At 36.3% G+C, this 15895-nt stretch overlaps 1 protein-coding gene across 1 annotated transcript in view; it reads left to right on the forward strand.

The window, feature by feature from the left end:
* The window catches only part of PDCD10 (programmed cell death 10), a 44052-nt gene that overhangs the window by 4295 nt on the left and 23862 nt on the right, over positions 1-15895 (forward strand). Inside the window, exon 2 of the mRNA XM_002917421.4 lies at positions 13189-13400. Within this exon, the coding sequence (XP_002917467.1) occupies positions 13305-13400 (96 nt within the window). The 5' untranslated portion in view covers positions 13189-13304. The remainder of the gene's footprint in view (positions 1-13188; positions 13401-15895) is intronic.

Genomic DNA, 15895 nt, shown 5'->3' on the forward strand with positions numbered 1-15895 from the left:
ATTTGATAATGCTCTTAGTTTTTATTAATAAGTGTAAGTCTTTGGTAAGTCCTAAACTTACTTTTTTTAAAAAGAAGTCAGTTTTTATGTTATTTTTTATTTTTTATGATACTTTTTATCTAAGAAATTCATATTTACCTAGTATAACCAGTATGTGGAGAATAAATCTGAAGTACTGCTTCTTACATGTTTTTGGATTGTTAGGGTCATTATAATAGGTAATATTACTAAGGGTTTTAAGCTAATTTCAGGGTAAATAAACTGTAAAGGAGATTTAGAAGTTAAGTAGTGTGATTTTTTTTTTTGCATATATTACTGCATTTGAACTGTTACAGAAAGTTGTAGTCTTAGATACTGATTTTGAGGGGGCACACACACAGTGTAACCAGTGAAAACACCTGTATTGCAGCATTTAGAAATAATGTATTTGCAGAAAGATAAAAACTGTAGTTTGGTGGTCCATTTTTGTAGAAATGAAAAATTCAGTTTTTAAATTTTATCTACAAAATTAATTGCATCTTTGGTGTAGTATAGTATTACAGTCTTATTTTTCAAAATCACCCTTATATTTTTGAATAACCTTTTTTTTTTAACTACCCAAAAAGTGAGTTGAATCTGTTCAGTCTTAATATTACTTTTCTGTGGTTGCTTAGAATCAATTAATTGTTGCTATTTAAAAGAAAGAAAAAAGAGGATTTTATCAGCAAGCTTATGAATTATTAGGTAACAGCAGTGCAGCATATTAAATGGTAGTCACTACTGTTTACTGAGGCCAGTCCCTTGGAAATAAGTTTACGAGAAGTAAGTATAGATTGCTTAATAATACTTTGGTTTATTCATTTGTCAGATATTTATTGAGTATATATTATGTGAGAAATTACCCTAAATATTTAGAATGAGCTGGGATATAATCCTTTAGCATTTATTGGGCAGTAACTCAGTGCCAGGCATCATCCTAAGCATGCCACATGATTTCATATAATCCTTGCAACAGTCCTATGAGGTAGAGGCACTATTATCCCCAATTTAAATGGGAGAAATTAAAGTACAGAAAGTTTAAGCGACTTGCCCAAGGTTATATAACCAGTAATCGCTTGGAATTAGGATTTGAATCCAGGCTGCCTCACTCAAGAGACCATATTTTAAATCATTGCTGTAAAAATGATGTAATGATTGAGCTCTATTGGAGGGCCGTTAGATTTAGAGTTGCGGTTACAGAGAACTTTTATATTAGATGCTAAGGTCAGTATGGCAGGCAAAAATTTCTTATATTTAAACTTACTCGAGAAAATCTTGTAGGGGGTTAGCACATTGGAGACTAACATAACTTTCACCCAGCCAATTTTCCTTTAGCACTGGGATAGAATTACTTTTTCTTTGAGTAGTAGGTGAAGCATTTGACTTGTTATTCAGAGCCATGTTGGAAAAGAAATATGTATAACACAGGAATCATAGTGTGGTGAGCTGCTCATAGTGAGAAGTACTGTGTCTCTAAGTCTGGCCGGGGGAATAACAGATCCATGTCTATCCTGTCTTTCATACTGGGGCTTAAGTGCATGGAATGGAATTATGATCACCTATGGATTTCAATAGTTCTCTCTCTTTTTTTGTTTTCTTCAAAAAATGTTAAGCATGCGTGTTGAACTTGTGTACAGAAAGTATATGTATAACATGAGACAGGTGTGCTCAAGGAGTTGTGCAAAGTGGCAGCTTGACATGTTGTGTTTCTTCATTGTTGTTCTTCCCTGCAAGACTGCACCACCCTCAGGGGCTTGGACTTTCTGACTTTTCATCACCACATCTCCACCTAACACTTGCTGACTTAGACTGACTATGCAAAGTACTGCAGTAGCTACTAGGAAATGGAGAAAGGAATAAAACTTCTCTTTAATGTGTTTATCATTTAGTGGGTAGAAGGGGCAGGCGATGGGATGACCGTTACATGGGCAGTTAGCCTTTCTAATATATTTTTTTTCTGATTTTTTTTCTTTTTATCTTTTGACCTCGTTTACCCCCTTCCTTACATATTAAGTACTTTTGTGTGCATCGGTTCATTTGATAATTTTGGGTCAGAGCTGAGAGAAAGGGAAAAAAATTAGTTTCTCTAACTTACCATCAGTCTCTGGTACTGAAACATGCCTTCATGCCTCATTCAACCATCCTGTCTTCAGGATGGACTGGAACTCCAGTGGAGATTGGAGTTAAGGAATGACAAAACCCTAAGATGTTACACCCCTTCTGCTGTCTTAGACTTATATAAGGTTACCACCACAAAAGCCAGTTGGGAATGGTAGATGAGTCAGACCTGGCCTCTAGGCTGCAACTGCTCTCTATACCAATTCACAGTGTTGCAAGGTTTAATTAATTTAATTCCAAAGAACTTTGGATTTTGCTGTGGTCTCTTATTCAGAAATATATATGCTTTCTGGATGTCTTTATCCATAATAAAATTGGCATTCTGGCATTGTTGTCAAAACTGCAGATTTCTGGGGTCCTATCTTAATTTTGGTGTAACCTTAATTTGGCTGTAACCTTAAAAAGTTACAGTTTTAAAAGGAAGGCTACAAGAGGAACTATATATACAAGCAGATATCCTCATTTTTTTGTGTGTGTATGCTACTAATAGCATTTGTATTTGAGAACAGTTAGGAGCTGAAGTGAAGTTAAATGCTATCATCAAGGTAAAACCTTGTCCTTATTAGCACTTAGTTTTAAACAAATGACCCAGTGAATTTGTTATCTGGAGCTAACAATTTTATCAACATTTGAGTGCCTTGTGGCAGTGTTTTGGTGCAAAGAAATTTTGTAAAGTAAGGTAAAGAAAATACATATTGCATTTGGTAGAGGACCTTAGGCAATTAAGAGTCATTAAGATTAATGGTAGGTATCTAAGATTGAAAGTGATACACAACAGGTAGCCCTAACCCATGTGGTGCAGTCTCTTTAAATTGTACCTTCAAGCATAGAGAACATAGGGACAGTATGAAGGTTTAAGTTTAGTTGAATTTCTAAGGGACTTTAAAGGAAAGCTTTAACATTATATTGGAGAAATTAAAATGGATCACAAATACCAATAAAAAGGAAAATATATGTACCTCTGACATTTAATGGCTACTCAGTTGAGCATTATTTGATTGATGAGCCACTAAGTTAAAAACTTATAACAAAAGATGAACGTATTCAAGGGGTTGAATTTGTTTTCTGCCCTACAACAAATGTTTTCATTTAAATTTTGTTCAGCCTAGGATTTAACAAAAGTTTAAGCATTGGAATAGGAAAAAATTGAGAATTGTCACAACTGTTTTCCCCTGAATTACTTGTGCAGAAATATCTTAGAAGCCAGTTTTTGTTACTTTTATTGTTCCCATTTCCTAGCAGGTAATTTGGTGGTAACAAGCCCTTTGATTTTGTTGTCAGCTATTTATTATCCTATGTAAGTTGTGCCCTTTTATGAATTATCTTGAGGTCTTTGATTGTATCTTTATTTTAATCTGCTACCCGGTGTGCTTCTGGGCCAGTTTTCTCTACTAAAGTTGATCTATTTACAAGAAGAGAATAAAAAGTAATTTTAACATAGGCTTAGCAGATAATTTTAAAAATTCACTTATTAACCAAATTCTTTTAAGTATTCTAAAGCTATGTAGCTTGCTTTGGACGATATGCAACTTTTTTTCTGGTGGTCCAGGTATTTTATGCCTCCATTTTGGGAAATGGAGGAGAAAATAAAATTTTTAATACACTATGTAAAGTGACCTTTATGACATTGTGATACCAATAAGAAGGTTGTCATTGTGTGTGCTGTGCAGGTGTGGACCTGTGTAAGGTAAATGAGGGGCCTAGGGTACAAAATTTAAGGAGGCACTTACTCTGTGTCATACAAGTCAGAGCTAAGTTTTGTGCTCAAAGTGGTCTGGTTTGCCTCACCCTAGTTCCAGACTTGTTGCTATGTCATGTTCATAGAATTCTGTCTAGAATGTCAGTAACAGGGGCGCCTGGGTGGCTCAGTCAGTTAAGCGTTTGTCTTCAGCTCAGGTCGTGATCCCAACCAGGGTTGTGGGATCGAGCCCTGTGTCATCCCGCTCTCTGCTCATCAGGGAACCTGCTTCTCCTCTCCCCCTGCTTGTGCAAGTGATGTCTCTCTGTCAAATAAATAAATAAAATCTTTAAAAATAAGTAAATAAAATGTAACAATATTAATTAAATGCTTATTGTGTGTCAGCCACTGTATTAACTGCTTCCTATGTGTTTAGTACTCTTAATAACCATGTAAGGCGAGTACTTCAATATTCTCATTAATTTCTCAGTATAGAAAGAGAGATGAATAGCTTAAATGGTAACACCCAGCTGAGCAAAAATTGAAACTCAGGTCCTTGTTTCAAATTTGAGAGCATACCTAGTGCTCTCATTTTATAGATTTCTATATTAAGAAACAATACTCCCCCTCCCCCACAAGAAACTATGCTCTCCAAAATAGGCAAGTGCATACACTGACATGATGTGGTTAACTTTTAAGGTGAGTGAGTCACAGGTCTCAGCAGCATCAAATTGAGGATCCACATATTTGTGCTCAGTACCACCTTTAAATCAGAGCCCCATTCCTGCTGGCCTCAGTCTTCAAACACTCTCTGTGCAATTTGGGGGTTGGCTGTAAGCAGACTGACTCATGGATGACGTAAAGATCAGGGCAGGTTAGTCTAGAAGTAGTTCCCTTGGCAGACTAAAATGTCCTGTACAATAGGCTGTGGTAGCTCGGTAGCATATTTGAAATGTCTGTCACCGTTCTGTTTTGTTTCTTAATGTGAATTTCTGTGGGCTTTTCTAAGTTGTAAAATTTGGAGATGGGATGAAATAATATATAATGGCTCTTTTCATTTTAAAATTTTAGGGTCTTAACATTTAAATTTCTTAAATGCATAAGCATATGACAAGAGTAAGGGTAAATTTACTGGTGAGAGATTGAGACTTAGAACTGAGTTATGGAAAAATCTGGGTTTTGCCAGCACTTAACCTTACTTTTGGGACCATTCATTCCCCCTTTGTTCTTCATAATGACTTGTTTATAATGCTTGTGTCCTGATTGTCCTAGAGCAGTAGTTTTCCAACTGTGGAGATAGAGTTGCTTAAAGAGCTCCTATGAGAAGGAGGGGCTAGGGGGTGGTAAACTAGTGACTTCATCCATTTATTGGATGAATGAACAGTTTAGTGTGTTTTATCTCTCTTGATAAAAAGATCTTATTTCGAAAACAACAGTTCTCTTGTTTTAAAGAGGCTTAAAATCACTTATCTTTCTTTATCTATCTTTCAAGCATCCTTGATTTTCCTGGCTAGATGATTGTGCAGGAGACCTGATTTCTAGAAAAGAGATCTGATATTTCATCTTAGATTACAATGTAGTTATAATAGCTAATATTGAAAAATTACTGTGTGCCATGCACTGTTGTAAACATTTTATCTGTAACAACTTAGTGAATCATCACATCAGCCTTAAGAGAGAGAGACTATTACTCCCATTTCATAGATGAGAAGACTGTAGCACAAAGAAGTTAGGTAACTTGCCCCAGGTCACACCATACAGCAAGTGGTAGGTCTAGGATTGAATCTAGGTTAAGTCTGGTTCTAGAATCATTGTGCTTATTACTCACCTCTCTAATGACAGTGCTATTAATGTTAGCTAAGTATAATGGAAGCAGTGCTATTCCTATTTTCCTTTAGGTAACATTGTGGATTTTGAAGTGTTTCTTAGAATCTTATTTCTCCACAGAAACATAAATCGTAAGTTTTAAGTGACTAATTTGTAAGTGTATGTTTAGAACCAAGTCTGCTTATTAGTAAAGTAACACTTGTCTGTGACAGGCATATAGGAATTGACAAAGAATGATAAAGGAACGGAGTTAAATTTAGAGCACTTCTACATTTTGCATTTTTCCTTTATGGGTCATTGTGTTCTAATTTGCTAGTGTTAACCTGTTTTCAAAGCCATCTTAGCTTTCAGATGTTTTAGTTAGAACTTCTGTTACTTCTTAACAGCTTAGCAAATGCTTGTTTGGTCAATCATGTTTACAGAGATATGGAAGACTTTATCTTTTTTACCCTGTTTTTTAAAAAACTGTAGCTGGAGTCCTTCAGCCGTTAGTGGTATCAGATACCTGGAAATTGTGTTATAACGGAGAGGGTGCCTTTAAAAATTTGATCGAGAGGTTAGACCTTCCAGTGAAGTGGTAATTCATAGTGGAATGTGTAGTTTCTTCAAATAGTTATTTAAAAGTGCAAAAGCACAGTGCTTAGTAAATTACAGGTATTTAATATAGAAGTTTTATGGTTTGATTTAGAAATCGCCTCATCTTTTATTCTAACTACATCTCTTTCAAGTGTGCTGCTTGGTTTTTGTCCATTTAAAGGAAGAAGCTAAAGCATGGAGAGGTGAAGTGCCTTGCTCAGAGATAAGATGGTTTATAATGACAATATGCAGAATTTGAGCCCTTGTTTTCAGACCTTAGTGTTTAGGCTTTTTTTCCCCATAGCTGTGCACAAATTCTCCACTGATACCTTGAAGATCTGTAGAAAAAAATTTTGATATATGTAAACAAATAGGGTGGCAAAGTGTCATATGTTACATTTAACCATTAACAAGGGATTGTTTCTAGATGTCCCTAAATGCAAAATTCAGTAAAAACTGAACTATGCGTGCATGTAGTGCGTTCTCAGGGAGGTGGAGTTCCACATAACCTTATTAAAAAAGAAAACTACATATGGAAGACCTTATTATAGAAAATATAATTTGCAGAGGAAGGAGAGAGTTGTAGGTATATCTTGAAGGTTTTAAGCTTATTTTGGTCTAAGTAGGATCTACTTAACCCTATACCTCTGTGTCCCTTTTTCCTAGCTTTCTCCTTTAAATATTTTGTCTCGTTTAAAAGTGGCTACAGCATTTTGAGGTGAGAAGGCCCTAAAAGGTAGGTTGTGATTATCAAAGGCTCACCTTTTCAGCTGTGCTAAATGGCCAGACTGAGCTCTACAGCCTTAGAATAAATTTATTTTCTCTAGGAGCCTGACGGGTATGATTCACGATCCCAGGTGCTTGAGAGAACGCAGAGAGTTGTCAGGTATTTGAAACCTTGAATCAACCCATTATTGGGGTGGCTCTCTCTATGAGAATTCGTAAATAGTTTTTGTGATCTGATAAAAAAAATTTTTAGTTTCCCATAGATTACTTTTGAACCTGTGGTAGATCACAGTAATAAAATTTTATTTGATATCGCTGAAATTTAGAATACCAGAGCCTTTTTTTTTTTAAGATTTTATTTATTCATTTGACAGAGAGACAGTCAGCGAGAGAGGGAGCACAAGCAGGGGGAGTGGAAGAGTCTGATGTGGGGCTCGATCCCAGAACTCTGGGATCACACCCTGAGCTGAAGGCAGACGCTTAACGACTGAGCCACCCAGACGCCCCTAGAGTACCAGAGCCTTTAAAGTGATATAATTTTATTCCCTCTTTTTTTCTGTTGGGAAAACAAGGCCAGTGATTAAGTGAAACTTCCACGAAGTCAAAACCAAAAAGAACCCGTCTCAGATACTTGGTCAGTTTCACTCAAATCCCTGAGCCTGGCCTCGGCAGCTAGTTTTTCTGACTCTAGGCACTGTTCTTTCCATATCAGTGGTTTCCAGCTTGTCCTGTTCATAAGAATCGTTGGGGTTGTCTGCTGAAAGTACAGCATCCGGGACCCCATCTTGGAGATTCTGACTGAGTCCTCTTGAGAATATCTTTAATAAGGACTGAAGTGATTGTGAGGGCTTAAGTCATCCAACATTTGGAAACTACACACCACTCCTTCACCCTGTCCAGTAGAGAAAGTTTTGGTTTTTGCTGAAAGCTGGATAACTTTTTGGATCTTGATGTATAAAGCAAAGCTAAACTACGTTGGAAATTCTTGCACTTTGAGAATTTTGTGAACTGTTAAATTATATGCCGGTTTTGTCCCATGATCTAAAAGATATCCTAGCAGCCCAAATAAAAGACATTAGAATTTATAATCTGTGATTGTTTCATTTTTCTTTAGTTTGATTTGGTTTTCTTGTAAATTTCTGTTGGAATTCTGATTTTAGTTGCAATCATCTGATGCTAATATTCTCTTAGCTTATACTAGGAAGAGGTTGGGATAGCAAGAAGTAGTAAAAGCTGGTAAACGTGACTGGTAAATTAGATTTTGTTAGAATTAATTAGATTTCTATGTTTGTTTTGTTTTGCTAGGCTTGATACTTGAAAAGTATTAGCAAGACTGATTCAACTTATAAATTGCCCATCTCTTATTAATTTGTTCATTCAACAAACATTTATTGTCTACTATGTACCTTCTACACTGACTAATGTCTCTGTTGGGAAAAAGAAATATATTTATAGATGGTGGCATAAACGTGAATTCTGCTTACTGCCAGAATGAATAAGCTTCTTTTAGCTAAATGTTCATGAATAGGTTGGGGGTCCAATCAAAATCAATCAATCAATCAATCAATCTTTCCCCCTTTAAGGAGGGAAATTAAAGGAATTATAAGAATTTAATACCAGGTGAGAGGGCTGAGTTTTGGATTTGACTATAAAGAAAAACAAGACAAATATACCTGTCTACAAATGTTTTAAGTGTGGAATTTATTTAGGAGCTTTCTTTTTCTCCCCAAGAACTGTGTATTTTAGTACCAAGTACCAGTGAACACTCCTTATATTTGTGAGTAATAACTTCAGCTCTAGAATTATCTCCTGCCCAGATGGATTAAAGTGAGGCTCTCTCAGGAAATGTTGATTCTGCCCCTTGAGATATATCTAAGTATAGTTCTTTAAACGAACTGACTCCTGTTGGTTCTTTGGGCAGGGCAGGACAGAAGCTTCTAAGACTAAGACTTTGGCAGTGAGATGGCCAAGAACCTATTTTTGTTTCCCCTCACTTTAAACAAATAATAATGGTCTTAAGTGCAGGAAGTAATTTAATACTTATGCATCTTGTGTCAGAAATTAGCAGTGCTATTTTGAACATTCAGAGAAATAAGGGGGAAAGTATAAATGAACCGGTTGCTTATATTCCATTTGTATGGTATTACCATATCACAGGTATTTTTGAAGAAAAAGTTGCTTACAAGTATTATGTTTTGTCTTAAGTTATTCACATCTATAGTCTGGCTTTTTAAAAATGTTGTGATGCTAACTCCTCGAGAAACAAAGCTTACTTTGAAATGAAAACTTTCCCCCCCCGATGCAACATATAGGAAATGGGAAACTAAGTAGTTCTTGCCATGTTGCCCCTATACCCACATTAAATTTTTATTTTTTATTATTACGTAGCAGTTATAACCATGGCAAGTCATTTTTTGGACTGCAGTTTTTACTGTACTACATGGTAGATGAGGTGACTTTTTAAAGCCTTTCCAGATTTGGGATTTGGAGTTACCAATGTTCAGTTTGCTCTGCGTGCATGACCAGCACTCACCTCAGAAGCCAGTGTCCCTTAGAGAGCTGAAACTTTGGTGGTGTGCGGCCCAGCTGCCCTGGGCCTGAGCAACACCCATGGTGAAAGGAAGAAACATTTTCAAAGGGGCAGGACCTCAACCTCTTGCTCAGCTTAGTTGACCCTTGCTCTTTAGGTTAACAGGCTCTTTATTGCTTGGAGTAATGGCAGGTTGTCCATTGAACCATTTCAAATAAAGAAGCATGTAGAAGAATGACAGCATATTTTAACTTGAACTAAAATTGGCATATTTAAAAAGCCTTATTGAATTTGTTGATTTTTAATCTCATGTAAACACTAATGAAACTGTGAGTGGCCCCAGTTGGTTAATGTGTGTTCTGAGAAGTTCACTTGTAACGTGGTTCTTTGGAACACTTTCCATAGGAACAGTATTAAAAGGTAGGTAAGTGTGATGTAGGACAGATACCTATTTAGCTCATAATATTGCTATAATACTTTTTTTTTTTTTTAAAGACTGTATTTATTTGAGAGAGAAAGAAAAGGAGCAGTGGGGAGGGGTGGGGGGGCAGAGAGAGAGAAAAGCAGATTCCCCGCTGAGCAGGAAGCCCCACGTGGGCTGATCCTAGAACTCTGAGATCATGACCTGAGCCCAAGGCAGATGCTTAACTGATTGAGCCATGCAGGGGCGCCCCTGTAATACTTTTCTTTTTGATGACAAATGGTAGCTGATAGTACTGTAAGTTAGTCTTAGAGGCAAGAAATACATATATATGTTTGGTTTTTCTTAAATTTGAATCATAAATATCTTAAGTGAAACTCCTGATGTAGGACAATACTATTGATTCAACACAATTAAAAAAAAATTCAGTGCCGCTACTTACAAAAGGTAAAAATCAAGTATTTGAACAGGTTTAGTGGGTAGACAGGTAGGTGCCAGCAGGAATTCTCAATGACTCTGGTTACTTTTACTGATCCATTCACTTCTGTCTGCCTCTGTCTGTATATATGCAGGGATACATACATGTTCAAAAGAGTAAAAGACAAAAATAATCCAATTGAGCCTAGTTTAGGAATTCACCTCCTTTTTACTGAGATCACCTTTCTTCACCAGCTCACTGTCTCAGGTCCTACAGGTGGGTAGTTCTTTCCCCCAGTATACAAGTGACGTTACTTTTTCAGCATTATTCATGACCTCATCAAGAAATCCAACAATTTTTAAAAAGTTATTGTCCATGCTTGGGAGCATTTAAACCTTTGGGCCACCTTCTCTTTGAAACACCTGGTTTCTGTGATGCTGGTTCTCTCACCCAATTCTCCCACCGGACTTCTCCCTTGTGATACTGATAGTTGTTCATTTTTCTGGCTTTCCTTTCATAGTATAAGCTTCATGAGGTCAGAGACTGTCTTGTCTTGTCCTGTTCACTGCTCCTTAGCTAGTCCTAGGCCTAATTCTGTATAGGTAATGGATAAATATTTGTTAAATAAACAAAAATTTTTTTTTCCTGTTACCCCATGAGATAGCTCTTCAAGTTCTGGTGTTGACCCTCTTCTGCTATTTCTCACTTGTGGGGTTATTTTTGTTTTGTTTTGTTTTGTTTTTTTTTCATTGATACTGGTACCTTCAGTTACTGTCTATACTGTGCATCCAGTATCCATCATTTTCATTTTGACTACTATCCCTGCATTTCAGCCCCTCTTTTTTGTTCCAAGTTTAATATGAAAAAGTATATACAATTTATTTCTAAAGTGGAAAAGTAGATTACCAAATGGCCAGTTAAATAGAAACAGCAGGGTCATAATTGATACTTACCTTCTTCCTCTTGCTACTTGCTCAGGTCCGGTTGGTCTTTTTATAACTATACTAAGTCTCTTAAGTTTCCCCTGCCATCAGTTTATGTTCCTCCATTCTATCCTTAACAGTATGACCAAAGCAGTCTGCTTAAATAAATGATCTGATCAGGTAATGGTTTTCTGTTACCCTATAGAATAAAACTTAGGAATTGGCCTTCTTATTTTTTTTTTTTAAAGATTTTATTTATTTATTTATTTGACAGAGAGACAGCCAGTGAGAGAGGGAACACAAGCAGGGGGAGTGGGAGAGGAAGAAGCAGGCTCCCAGCAGAGGAGCCTGATGTGGGGCTCAATCCCAGAACCCTGGGATCACACCCTGAGCCGAAGGCAGACGCTTAACGACCGAGCCACCCAGGCGCCCCAGGCCTTCTTATTTTTATTTATTGATTTGGTCCTGTGAGCTCAGGGAGCAGCTCGCAGCCCCAAAACGGAAAAACTTTCCATATTTAGAGCTACCAGAAATGGGACTAAACGGTTTCTGTAGATGTCAAGTTCCCCTTCACTGGTAGGGATTATGGAAGGACAGTAAGCAGTTCTCAGATGGGACAGTTTATTAGAGCTTTTTGAAGCTCTGCATACTCAGACCTTTGATTATATCTTTCACAGTCTGGCCCAGATAAGTTTTAATGGTTAGGATCACATCTTAATCACCCCCCATTGCATCTTTTACAGAGTAGATGCTAAACATGCATTTATTCAGTGAATGAATAACTTCTGGGTGTTTTCTTGGGTAGGTGAGCTGAGGTTCTTTGTCTCTACTTCAAACTAAGTTGTTGTTTTTTTGTTTTTGTTTTTAATGTGGAATTATCAGATCTGGATTGAGAGTATTAGGATCAAGTCTTGGGCCTCTTCATATGTGTTCTTGGTCAAATCATTTATCATCTCAGAACCTGCTTTTCCATTAGATTAGGACAGTTAATGTAAAGTAATTGTGAGGACTAAAAGCATGTGAAAAATGTTTTATAATCTGAAAATTACTTTATAAGTGGTAGAAATTATTCAAAATTGATGGTTTTTAAATATGTATACCAGTATACATTGTTTAAAATACAGGTATGTCACTAATATTACTCTCACTTTATAATTAGGCTTATTTTTCAGCCTAACAAAGGAAATAAATACAGTTGCTTTCTCTTAAAAACCAACATCCTTCCTCAATTCTTCAAGACAAAATTTCTTTTATATTGTTGAATTCTCAGTATCTTAATGCCAAACTGTCAGTGTCTGTGGATCTCTGTACTTAGTTTTTGTGACAAATTTGGACAAAGATTAAAAAATACCACTGTCAAAATTAAATAACATTTTCCCTTGGTAGAATTTTCCCAGTTTTAAGATTTGTCTTAAATCTTTGGTGCTTGGCTATGCTTCTGTTGTTATTTTGGTGGAAAAATCAATGAATTATTAGCAAAAAGATTTTAATCTAAACACCTTACTTCTTTTTTCTTAATTCTTAATGCAGTTCTCCATAAACATTTATGCTTTCTGTATTTCACAGTTGTATTTTTATGTTATGTATAAATGCTGTAATTACACACTTTGTTGATAATTTCTTGTATTAACTTTTGTGATTATATATGCTATGGAATTAGATGCATGATTATTCCTGGTGGTTCAGGGAGCGCTCTCTCTCCGTTAAAGATGACTGGGTTCATGAATCACAGCTTTGTGAATTAGTACCTAATGAGGGAAAATTAGTTGAAGAAAGGGCAAATTCTTGAGTGTAAGGAGGAAAAAAGATGTCTTACTGATCAGGGGTACCTTCACAAGTAAGATATATTAACAAATCAGCTGTTCATAAGAGAGACACTGGGAAAAAAAAGTTATTGCTGTGTAGTTTTCCCTTAATATAGTAAATCTCTGTTCTTTCTTCCCTTTTAACCAGGTCAGTATATATTTTGTGCCCTATTCTTTTATCACAAAAAAAGAGAAGAAATACTGCAGTGAATGAAGATTCCTCTGCATTTTAGCACTGCTTTTTCTACTGTAGTTGGCTTTTGAATGAGGATGACAATGGAAGAGATGAAGAATGAAGCTGAGACCACTTCCATGGTTTCTATGCCCCTCTATGCAGTCATGTATCCTGTGTTTAATGAGGTAAGTGGGTAAACATTTCCTCATTTGATCTCTTCAGTTCTTGTTGCCTGCCTAATTCTGTTTGTTTGTTTGTTCCTTCATATAACAAATACGTAAATGAATTTCATCTGTGTGTTAGGCATTGTACTAGGACTGGACGTAAAACAGTGGGGAGGGGGGAACCTAGATATATTTCTTCCCATGTGGAGGTTTCATTATAGAGGGAGAGACAGACATTGAACAAAAGACTACAAGTAATTATATAAATGGGAAGTTGTGGTAAGTGCTGTGAAGTTACAAAAAACGGTATGTCCAATAAAATAGCAGGTAGGACCTGCTTTAGGGGTCAGCACCAGCCTCATTGAAGATGAGATATATATGTTAAGATTGAAAGATAAATAACAGACAGTTGAGTTCGGGATGAGCACATTTTAGGTAGTCAGAAGAGCAGGCATAAAAATACCCTGATGAATTCTAGTCAGTAGAGACAAAACATATTTTTACTGATAAGTGGAAGATATCATTGCTTTAGTTTCTAGAGAAGAGGCATTTGCTTTTATATTTGAGGAATTTTCTAGGACTTAATACATTTTCAGTTTTTCTTTTAATGTTAAAATGCTGAGGTGTTAGAGAATTAGAGCTGGAAATTCCTTAGAAATAATTTAATCACTCCCCTCCTTTTAATGGTGAAGTGAGTTCCTAATATGTGAAATGGTGTTCCTGAAATTACCTAGAACTAAAATCTAAGATTTCAAATTCAGTGGCTTCAGCCTTAGCCTTTTGGTATGTTTAATTAGGCTCTTTTTGTTTGTTTTGCTATATAATTATAAAGCTATCAACACCATTGACCTTATTGTTCCTGCTGTAACTTGGAAACCCTCACTATTTCCAATGACTTTTTATTCCTTTTGTAAAGTATCTGTATTAGAGTAAGATTCTGGATTTCAAAGCCCTTTCTCCCACATTATTAGGTTTAATAATAATGTATTTGATGCATATGTGGTCTTAAGTCTTGGGGACAGTAGAGAGTGATTCATCCTCTTCAACTTGGAAATCACAGACCTAGTTGCATTTCAGACATACATTTTAAAATTCTAGATGCTATCAAATAGTGTTATTAGGTTTGGTGACCATAAAAGAAAGCTCAAAAACAGTGGCTTGGATAAAAGTTATTTCTCTTGCATAAAAATTGTGGCGGTAAGCAGTTCAGTGCTAGCGTTTTTATGACTCGGTATCCTAGTGCTTACTTTCTGTTATCAAGGTCACCTCAGCACGTGGGATAGCTGCTGAATCGCCATTCATCATGTCCTAAGTTGTTGTCTGGAAGGCACAAAAAAATGGAATAGAAGGGTGGCTTGTTGCTTCCAGCCAATTCAGCTTCCTTCCAGTAACCTTTTTGAAAGTCCTATACAAGACTTCCATTTACATCTCATTGGCAAGAACTTAGTCTTATGACTGCGCCTAGCTGCAAAGGAGGTTGGGAAATTTAGAAATTTTGTTACTAAAGAGGAAGCAATAGGAGGCATCTTTTGAAAAACCTGTCCCTGTTTTACTAATATGGTAGCATTGGAGGCACTGTTTTAGGTCTACCTATCTCTGGCAGGTATAGCCAACACTCCAGTAATCAATTCCACCATTTTGTTCTAATATGTACCCATTCATTACAAGACTACAGTTACTGTTGGAAGCAAGTGCTTCGGTTCTGTTTAGTAAATATTAACTAAACGTCAGCCATTTATTTGCTGAGTAGTCTGCTAGAGTCCAGAGATGTGGAAAAGAAAAAGGCATTATACCGCTTCTTAAGAACCATAGGGAGCTAACTATGTTCTTAAACATCTTGCAAATACATTATTTAATTATCATCGTACCAGGTATGAGGTAAGACAGTCACTGAAACTATTAAGTAACGTATGTTGATGATTAGTGTTTAACTTCTCAGGGACGTCAAGAACCATTATGGCAGTTCTACCTGGAGGTGCTCCCTCTTTTTGGGTCTGTATAGCTAGCTACCCTTGTGGGCTCTTGGGCCAAGCTGTATGCGGCATTTCTGTATTTATCTAGTATTTTCAGTCTGTACTTGAAGGAAGAGCAGTTTACATTGCAGAGCTTCTGTTTGATCCTCTAGTTAGTGAAGTGGAGTGAGAGAAGTTTTTTTTGCCTAACAATTAGAGTGATCTTTTCTTACATAAGGAAAATGGATTTTATTTGAATCTTGACTTTGGAAAATAGTTATATAGGATATGAGAGTCTGATGAAATGAACTATTGGGATTAATACTGAGATATCTTTTCTAATTTATTCATGTGTAAGAAAAATTAATTTGAAAGAAAAAGAAATGGCTGTGAATGGATGGTAAATCTCTTCTAGAAATAAAGGCAATGATTTTTGCCAGGTGATATCTAAAAAATATGTGGGTTAATGGGCCAGAATTAGAACATGTTGCCAAATGTTTCATAGTTGGTTCAAGAATTAATTGTTAGAACTGAATTTGAAAATGAAATGGTTAGATGTAGCAG

Source organism: Ailuropoda melanoleuca, chromosome 1 (assembly GCF_002007445.2).
Source record: "Ailuropoda melanoleuca isolate Jingjing chromosome 1, ASM200744v2, whole genome shotgun sequence".
In the NCBI taxonomy this organism is placed as follows: domain Eukaryota; kingdom Metazoa; phylum Chordata; class Mammalia; order Carnivora; family Ursidae; genus Ailuropoda; species Ailuropoda melanoleuca.